At 41.5% G+C, this 9909-nt stretch overlaps 1 protein-coding gene across 2 annotated transcripts in view; it reads right to left on the bottom strand.

Moving 5' to 3' along the window:
- Positions 1 to 790: 790 nt before the first annotated feature.
- Positions 791 to 9909, bottom strand: part of TSPAN5 (tetraspanin 5) — a 228693-nt gene continuing 219574 nt past the window's right edge. Inside the window, exon 8 of one of the 2 annotated variants that reach the window (XM_027837605.1) lies at positions 791 to 1050. In XM_027837605.1, coding sequence (XP_027693406.1) covers positions 1039 to 1050 — 12 coding nt within the window. In that variant the 3' untranslated portion in view covers positions 791 to 1038. Of the gene's footprint in view, positions 1051 to 6223; positions 8529 to 9909 lie in introns of those variants that run through there. The other variant, XM_027837604.1, reaches the window with a different exon arrangement.

The following is a 9909-nucleotide window of genomic DNA, read 5'->3' as shown; positions in this document are numbered from 1 at the left end:
TGAACAAAAAGTAAATCTAAATAGAGCCATCTAAAATAGGGATTTCTCAGAAACAAGCCTGCTAGATCCCGTAATCTCAAAATGCTTCCCTCTCTCTTTGTGAAATAAAGACGGGGTGACAGCCCCACCAAATAAAATTGTGGTGATGCTGGTCTGAGGAAGCAGTTGTGTTCCCATATAATTCAGTGTAATGGACAGAGCATTAATTCTAAAGCTAGAACACCTTGGTTCAAATCCCAGCCCTAGCAACACAACCCAGGTGAATTTCAGGCCACTATTTCCTTATCTATGAAATGGAGTTGACAATTACCTACCCTCCAGAGTTTTTGTAAGATTTTAAAGCATTACGACATTCAACTATGATTGACTTAGCTCTTCTCAGCAATACAGTGATCCAAGACAATTCCAAAAGACTCCTGATGGAAAATGCTATCCACATCCAGAGAAAGAACTGAGGGAGTCTGAATAGAGATTGGAGCATATTATTTTCATTTTTTTTGTTTTCATGGTTTTTTCTTTTGTTCTGTTTGTTCTTTCACAACATGACTAATGTGGAAATATCTATTACAAGACTGCGTGTGTATAACCTATATCAGATTGTTTGCCATCTTGGGGAAGGAGGAAGAGAGGGAGGAAGAAAAATGTGGAACTCAAAATCTTTCAAAAAATTAATGTGAAAAATTGTCTTTACATGTAATTGGAAAAAATAAAATACCATTAAAAAAGATTTAAAGCACTACACAAATATTATGCATATCATGAGATTTAGACTTGGAAGGGACTTTATTGACCCCTCCTTCCCCCATTTTAAAAGAGGGCAAGCTGGGACCAAGAGAAACACTTGTTCCAATTTTTTTTAAGAGGCAAAACAGCACCATTCGTATTTGCTGTTCAAAAATCTTAAGATCCAAGAAGAACTATACAGAAATGAAGACAGTATCTTTCTTGCGGCTTCATTAACTCTAAAGTTGTTGGTTTGCTGGTGTGTAAAATTGTTCTTCGTAACAGGCTTTCTTGGTGACAGCTTGTGGCGGATTTCTAAATTGTTACCTTAATTAAGGGAAAGAAGTCACAATGTTAATTTGCTTCTGCATGTTCAATTTAGACAAATATTTCTAATAAATTAAAAATGCCCGGAGAGCAGCAGGGTGTCACAAGGGCTATATTCATTGTCTTTGTTCTGTCATTGCTGTACTTTCAAAACTACCACCTTTCCTTCTTCCACATTGATTAATTAATTAATTTTCTTCTTCTATACCTTTCATAGTCTAACTCTCCATATCTATCTCAGCTCCAGGCTGTCTGGCCTACTCCTGGTCACCTCCCAATTCTCTCTTCTGTGCTTTTGCTCAGTCTGTGTTCTTTTCTCCCCTACCCTTCCCCCAGACCCCATCCCCTTCCCGACAAATGTCTTCTTTCCTTCTGCCAAGTAATATTTTGTGAAGTCAAATTCACATCCACCTCCTCTATAAAGCCTTCCCGTATTACTCCAGTCCCCACACATCTCTCCCTTCTTTGAACTTGAATCCAGACTGCATCATTTGAGAACTGTTTTCTCATTTTTTCTACTGTTTCATGTGTGTCTGTTTTCTTTCTTTCTTTCTTTCTTTCTTTTTGGCAATAATGGTTAAGTGACTTGCCCAGGGTCACACAGGTAGTAAGTGTCAAGTGTTTGGTCTGAGGTCACATTTTAACTCAGGTCCTCTTGACTTCAGGGCTGGTGCTCTATCCATTGGGCCACCTAGCTGACCCATTGTTTTATTTCTTTGATTGAATTATGTAAGCTCTTTGAGGGCAGGAACCAAATCTTAGCTTTCTTCTGTATCCTGCACAGCTCCTAGAATAGTATGGGAACTAGAAGCATCATCATATCACTGTACAAAAGAAAGCGTTCACCATGTGAATATTTGACCATTTTATTTATAAAATTTTCAGTTGCTAACAAATTGCATATAAAATTATTTACTTCAAGTGAATACAGAATACTGCACAACTATTCAAATGATTTCCATCATAAATTTAATAAAACATTCCTTAGAAAGTCACCCATTAAAAAACCTCACAAATGGCATTAAGACCATTTTTTGATCATTTAAAATGAACAGTAAGAAGCAGTGTGAACATGGCCTTCTCCATGTAAAGCTTCCATTCCATCCATTTAAATCACAGAGGACAAAATCCCACATATAATCTAATTATTCCATGGGCTATGTCTGTCATTAGCCCTCCCACTACTTTCATTGCGTTCCACTGAAGAGAGCCAACTGGTCAGCCTCCCAAGACTCCAGGTACACACTCTAGTGACATGCAATCCACTTTTAGCAGTACCTCCAACAGCCTTGTTGCTTTTACGATCCATTTTGCAAATTCACAAATTAAAGCAACAACCGGAGGATATAGTCAACATATTCAAAAGCATTCAACACACATTTATTAAGTGGGCATACAAAAGTGAAGAAAAGGACATCAGCCCTGCTGTCCACGTTTATAGTCTAATAGAAAGGAGAAGACACATGCACAGGTACATATGAGACAGAAGAATAGGGTAAGAGGTTCATACAAAGAGTTATTTTTTTAAAAGGAAGAAAAGAGAAAGAGAGGAAGGAAGGAGAAAGAAAGAAGAAGAGAGAGGAAGGAAGGAAGAAAGAGAGAAAGAAAGAAAGAAAAAGAGAGAAGGAAGGAAGAGAAAGAAAAAGAAGGAAGGAAGGAAAAGAAAGATCTTTCTGAGATCAAGGAAGTTTGACTGGAGAAGGTGGCACCTGAACTGAACCTTGAGAGGTTAGTGTTTCAACAGGTAGAAATGTGGTTGGGGTGTGTTGCAGGCAGAGGGAACAACCTCTAATATCGAGGAATTGCCAGTCATTGCTAAAAGGAAGAATCTGTGAAGGGTAGCAATGGTGAGTGAGATTGAAAAGGAAGGCTGCCGGCAGCCTGGGGAGGGCTTTAGATGCCAGGAAATCCTGCAGTCGTTGAAAGCTTCAAACAGGAGAGTGACTCAGTCAAACCCGTGCATGAATAAATGTATTTTGCCAGCTGCAGGAAGGTTGTATCAGAGAGGAGAGAGACTCGATTTAGGGAGACCAATTAGAAAGCTATTACACCAAGTCCTGGAAAGAAGTGATGAGATCTTGTACTAGTGTACAAAACGATGTTGTCTTTTTTCCAGGGGTGTGTGGGGAGCCTCTGGCTGAAGAGCACCCACAAAAAATGGCAGACACTCTTGGCATGTGCATTAGACTTGCCAGGTTGTTCTTTTCCCCTCGTTTTTATTCTTCTTTAGAAGGCATGACTATCCCAGGGGAAGGGAATCTTGGGAAATGTAGGTGATGGAAATGCATTTTAAAAAACAAACTACAAAAGGCACCCGGCGAAGCTCACCACTCTTCTAGAAGCATTGTTGGTTGGGAAAGGGAGCCAGATGAAAATCTGCATTAATCCAGCACATTCAATCCCTTCCACAAATGTCTCTTCCTCTTAGGCTGATTCACCAATCCCAACAAAAATGTGTGTGTGTGTGGTTTTTGAGCGGGAGGATTGATACTGTTCGATGCAGGGTGTGTGGAGGCATCACACCCTGGGTGAGTCGATGCATTGTTTTGTCTTTCCTTAGGAAACATCAGAAGCCAATAGATAACCACTCAAATTTACACAGCACTTGGAGGCTTAGAGAACTCTTTCCTCACAACAACCCTGTGAGGTAGGTCCTTCCTATTATCTCATTTTTACAAGTGAGAAAACGGATGGAGAGATAAAGTGATCTGTCCAAGGTTACACAGCTAGTCTGTGCCACAGCACAGCCTCAAACTCTTGACTCAAATGTCTACAAGGAATCTTAATGGGACCTCCACTAAGGTCTTTTGTAAAGTGCTACAAAAGTTAATGCAACAACTAATTAGGATATTGGGAGAAGAGGGAGAGGGAGGTTAGGGAGGGCTTTGAGAAATACAAAAGGCAGTGACCTCATGAAGTCCCAGCAGCAGCAGCAGCAGCAGGTGTAAGCACAGCAAAGTCAAAAGACCCAATAAAAGAGCTGATGTTTTCTCTGGACCTTTCAATAACAAGAAATATTAGCTCTCTTAATTGCAACATTACAAAAAAAAAAAAAGGTAACAGATTCTGGAAGCCCATCTTGATCTACTCTAAGCCACCAACGAAGAGTAGAATAGAAAAAGAGTTTCTCCCAAACATAAAATCTAGGCCCCCCCCTCTCATACAAATTAGTGCTTCCCAAAGCTTATGAGGTCAAGGACTCAAATCCCCAACCCCATGAATTGTTTCCACACCTCTGTAATGTCTTTTTAGTTCAGTCGCATGTAATTCTCCACTGTGGACACGAGAGGGCAGGGCAATAAAGCATTCTTATTTCAACTCAAGCTCAGAAAAGACCTTATCCTATTTCAGGGGAAAAACAAAACAAAACCAAATTCCATGCCTCCCCAGGACATAGCTGGATGAAGAGCAATGAAGCAGCAAGTTCTCATTTTATTTGCAGAGTGAACTGACACAGAGGAGAAATCCCCTGGCCTAGCCTGCCCATCCTTCTGATTCACTTCAATGGCTGATGTTGGTTCTTTGAGGGGTATGGTTTATGGCCCGTATTGGGCACTCAGGACTAGCTCATCATGTATTGACTTAGGAAGGCCTTCTTCCATAAAGCACTTAATGCTAAACAAGCAATAAAACGAGAAATCATCATCACGTCAGAGCAGGGACTATAATAAAAGAACTAATACAATAAAATGTCTCTAAGTGATCTTTAATTTCATGAACTCCTTAAATCAGGCTTTCTAAAGGTCTCATTACAATAGCAAGCAAGAAAATCTACCAAAAAAGGGGAGGGGGGGAAAGGATAGGCAGCTAGAAAATGGTTATCGATTTGGAAGAATCTATTGCCTGCCTATCACCGATCATCTAAAGTACTCTGCATCCTCCACCCAACTGCTTCATTTATTGTTACCTGTAGACTGTGTATGGATTTTTTTCTCCTTATGAACACAGAAAGACCAACACACAGCACTTCCCTTGGGGCTCAAAGTACTTGGCTTCCCACCAGCAGAGAAAGAAAGGCCTTGGAAACAAATACCACTACCACCCTACAATTGCCTTAAAGAAGGGTGCCAGAAATGAAATTCAACTGGCCAGTTTTCATGGAGAAGTGCCCAGGTCTTCTTCAGAGGTCTAAACAGCATTTCCCTAGAGAAGCGTTCCTCAAAATGAAATCCAAAAACAAAGAGCTAAGAAGGACCTTTTAGGTCACCAGTATTCAATATTTCCATTGTCTTTGGCCATAGATTTCATGGGGCTTCTATTCACTGTGGCTGGAAACAGGGTTTGAGTGGATCTGCATAAGCTAGCCAATATAAGCTCACTCCTAAAATATTTCCATCCCATCCCCCAGCTAATGCAAGTGTATATATTTTGCATAGCAAGAAAAGGTCAGCTGACCTACATCTCAGAAACTTCTTGGGAAAGCATTGTTAGAATCTGCAGGAGGGGAAAAACAGGCAGTAGAGCTATAAATAGGAATAGGGACTGGTCCTCTTTGAGCACGATTCTTTTATAAATGCAGGTCATCACCTTTTTAGTCTTAAGAGAGTAGCTAGGAGTGTTAAATCACTTGGCCACTGTCACAGGGCCAGTTTGAGGTCATGGTTGGCCTTGAACCCAGGGATTTCTGGGTTGGAGGCCCGCTCTCTCTCCTCTAAATCACATTGCCTCTCCAGAACTCTGAAGAATAATCATTAATTAATAGTAGGTATAAAGAATGTAACCATGGCACTGCAATGACAGTTAAAGAAAGAGAAGTGGGATTAGTCATCCCATTTTATGTAAGGGGCTGGATCACTTAGCACCATGGACCGGTGGGGTGAAGAAAGGCTGCTTTAACCAGGATGCTCAAAGCAGTAAAAGACTGAGCCCAAGAAAATACTTACAACTCTCCAAAAAAACAAAGCAAAAACTCTCTGAACAGTTTCAATTACTTCTTTTCCAGCTTCAGTGAAAGAGAGTCCTTGCACGCACCACCCATGCGTGAAATCATGCTGGGTTCTAGATTGCCCTTCTCCGATGAACTCCCAGGTTCTGGACCTCACTCCAGGGAAGCCACAACAATGACAACTAAGACAGGGGTCTTGTCTCGTCCTCTAGCCCACCCTTAGGGAAAGTGAAGGAAGGACTGCAGATTCATAAGGGGAATGTGATGAAGAAAAACGTAACACTGTGGAAAGGTGGAACCAGGTTTATTAAGGACGATATTTATTACAAACACTTTCCGAGTGTAAAAATAATGGGTGATTAAAAAAAAGAAGCTCACGTGGACTTGCGCTTGGTCTTTTGCAGCATTCTCTGAAGGGTAGGGACGTTGCCTGACAAGGAGTCTAAAGGTCAAATGGAGCTCATGAGGTAATTAATGGAAAAAAGGCAAAAGTGCAACTTGGAGAGCTCAAGTCTTCACCGCCAGGGGATGATGCCACTAAATTATAATTTGGGGGCTGGAGATAGGCTAAGGCCATCATATATCACCAGGACATGAAATGAACCTTTCTATCTAACTATACAAGTACAGATAGACACCCATACACATGCACAATCATACCCACACCCAAAATATGGAATAGATTACTATTTAGAAGAAGGTTGTAGATGGAGCATTGTTTTTCCTCTTTCAAAAATGGATCACACCCAAGCTGGGATGGGGAAGGGTAGGGTGCAAAATGGAAAAAACGCAAGCTTAATCTCTCTCCAAAGTGCACTGGCCAAATGGCAATCTGGAATGACGGCATGCTATAGGAGAGGCCCCTGGCACCTGCAGCATCCCTGCTGCCGGGGGAGAAATGCCCTGATAGACACCTACACAAGACACTGCTGGATGGAAGCCGGGGGGCTTTCTCTGGCCTTCTTACTGGCACTAGGTCATGTTGGGGTGGCAGCACCAAGACAATGTCATGGGGCTCTTCCTCCAGGCTTGGACAGCAGTCCTGGCTCCTGACACTTGTGCTTCATTATCATTCTAGCTGTTAAGTCTCCTGAAAGAGGACGGAGGTAACTGGAGACCACACACACACACACACACACACACACACACACACACACACACAATTTCTTTCTTTTCCATTAGAAAAAAAAGAAGACAAGCCTTTTGAGCCTGTTGGGGCTGTTTCCCATTGGCATTTAATTGCATTTGGGGGAAGGAAGGAAGGAAGGAGTTGGGGGGGGGTCATGAGAAAGGACCCCAGGGACAGTGTGGCTGAGTTCCTGGAAGCATTTCGTGTGTCAAGGCTGATCCCTTCACTTTGAGGATGCAGGGAACGAGCCAGAACTTCCCACAGCCATGCACTAAAAAAAAAAAAACATGGGTCAGTTCTGACCAAATTACAGTTTGAAATATTTCTGGGAGTGTTGGAACATTAGGGAGGGAGTAATGGCTGGTGGATTTCAAGTCACAATTCATGCAGGTAAGAATTATTAAAAAGGAAAAGTCAAAGTTTCAGCTGAAAAAAAAATGTTTTAAAGGAAAACTTAAAAGAGATTTGTATCAAAGCCTTAGCCCCCAGTCTCCAAATAAAGAGTATTCCAGAAATTTCCAAAGAATACAGCAACAGATTTTTCTTTTGGGGGGGGGGGGCGGGAGAACATTAGGTAACACCATTTCATTTAACACAATTTCTTCTCCTATTTCCATTTGAAATAAACCCCATGCTTGCTTAGGAACATTGCTCAGCTAAGATACGGCACCCTGAAGTCTTCCAACTCATTGGCTCAGTGCAGATGTCATATTGATTCCCTTCCCTGGCAAAAGGGGAAGAACCTGGAACGGCAGGTGATGCTTCTCACAAGTTATTTAAAGACTCTGTTCAATTCTGGAGCAGGACACTTAAAAGACCCAAGTTCTTTTCTTCTTGGTTCTCAGAATTTCTTAATATTTATGGTTGGAGATGAAAAAAAAAAAAAAAAAGACTGCCCCTTGTCAAGGGGTTTCATTTTAGAAAAGATAGCAGTTCCTTTCATCTGAGGACAAAATGACTGTCCCTTCTGGGTATGATGAAGACACAAAACTCCTTTCACCACCTCTGACAGTCCTCAAATAACACAAGGAGAGAAAAAACAGCATTTCCCACAGATCACAATGTAATTCTGTTTCAATTTACGCACATCTGTTTGAGTTTTCTTTTTGGTAAGTGTCCAACTGTTCACAAACCATGGCTACAGTAGATGCACGGTTCAACAGCTTTCAAATGGGTCATTTTTTGTTTTCAATTGAAATCTGTCAGTGAGCAGCAGGTTCTAATAACCCTCCCTAGGTTCACCCCCACGGAAGCAATTTCATGGCAATGTTAGCCATTGGGACTGCAGACTGCAAGCGTCATCAGTGGAGTTGGTGCTTGGCATCAGCATAGCAGACTGGGGGCAGGGGAGGGTCTCAGAAGTCCAGTGTCTTAGAGCGGTTGGTTCATTCAGCAGTTCTACCAGCTGGCCCTGACAGCTTCAATGTCACTAACCAAATTCTGAGCTAGGCATATCCCAAAAATCTAGAAAAAGAAGAAAGAGCAAAAGCATCAGAGGGAATGATTGGGTTTCCTGGGACTTTTCTTCATTTCCTTTCATTTAAAACTCATCTTAAAAGGAAAACCTCTCACATTCAGTCAAGTACAGCTCTATCATGGCCAGGATTAGAGACAGGAGCTCCCCATATTAGCTTTAGGCCCTCAATAGAGAGAAAGCAAAGCCATCAGACCAATAGTGAAAAACACTACCCATCTCCAGACAGAGAAATGATGGAGTAAATATGCAGAAGATGACACATGTTTTTGGACACAGCTCAGGTGGGAATTTATTTTATTTGACTATGAATATTTGTTACAATTTTTTTTTTTCCTTTTCAGGAGTGGAGGGGGAGGGAGAATGGCAAGAAAAAAATGCTTGCTAATTGAAAAAAATAAAAACAAAAAGGATGGTAATGCCAATTCTCACAGCCAAATCCGAGAGAGAGAGAGAGAGACACACACACACAGAGACAGAGAGACAGACAGAGAGAGACAGAGTGAGGGAGAGGGAGAGAGAGAGACAGAGTCAGAGAGGGAGACAGAGGGAGACAGAGAGATACAGAGAGACAGAAAGACGAAGAGAGAGAGAGAGAGAGACAGAAATTGGACTTAACATCCCTCTAACACCTTTAATAGCTCTAATATCCTATCACGTGTTCTGTTCATTCAAACTTTGGATCAAATGACATGTCATATGTCACCTCACATAAAAGCTCTTTGCAGAGCTGAAAGTACTACATAAATGCTATTATTATTATTATGCTTCCAGAATTGCTTAATGATTACAAATGAAGAGTCCCTGAGCTACAAAGGAACTCAAGCATCATGAATTATAGAACATTATCGCTGGAAAAAAAATCAGCTATTTCAGCCTCTTCGTTATTCAGGTAAATAAACCAAGACCTAGAGGGAAGTGATTTGTCCAAAGTACCAAACTACTAAAGACAATATTCTTTGACCTGTGGAAACACCTTACCGAACCCTTTTCTGGGGGTCTCAGCTTCCCTTTATGGCATCAGAGTTTTACAGCTGGAAGAGCTTAAGGGGCCACCTAGCCTAATCTTCTCATTTTACAAAGGAGGAAACTGATGCCCAAGGAAGTTAAGTGATTTGCCAAGGTTACACAGAAGGATGATTTGAACCCAGATCCTCTGATATTCCAAAGCCAGCACTCTTTCCAGGGTACCATGATGCCTCCATGTTCCAAGAATCTTTTAAACTAAGAAAGGTTGTACTTTAACAACAGTGAGTTACGGGAAATTAGACTGAATAACTCACATTAATACCAGCTGGTTCCTTGAAAATGGACTCAAAGTGGACAGAGCTCTGGCCTTAGAGTCAGGAGGACCAGAGTTCAAATCTGGCC

Source organism: Vombatus ursinus, unplaced genomic scaffold (assembly GCF_900497805.2).
Source record: "Vombatus ursinus unplaced genomic scaffold, bare-nosed wombat genome assembly UNPS02014821.1, whole genome shotgun sequence".
Lineage (NCBI taxonomy): Eukaryota > Metazoa > Chordata > Mammalia > Diprotodontia > Vombatidae > Vombatus > Vombatus ursinus.
Note: the sequence above shows the minus strand (reverse complement) of the source record. Positions and strands in the feature narration are given on the sequence as shown.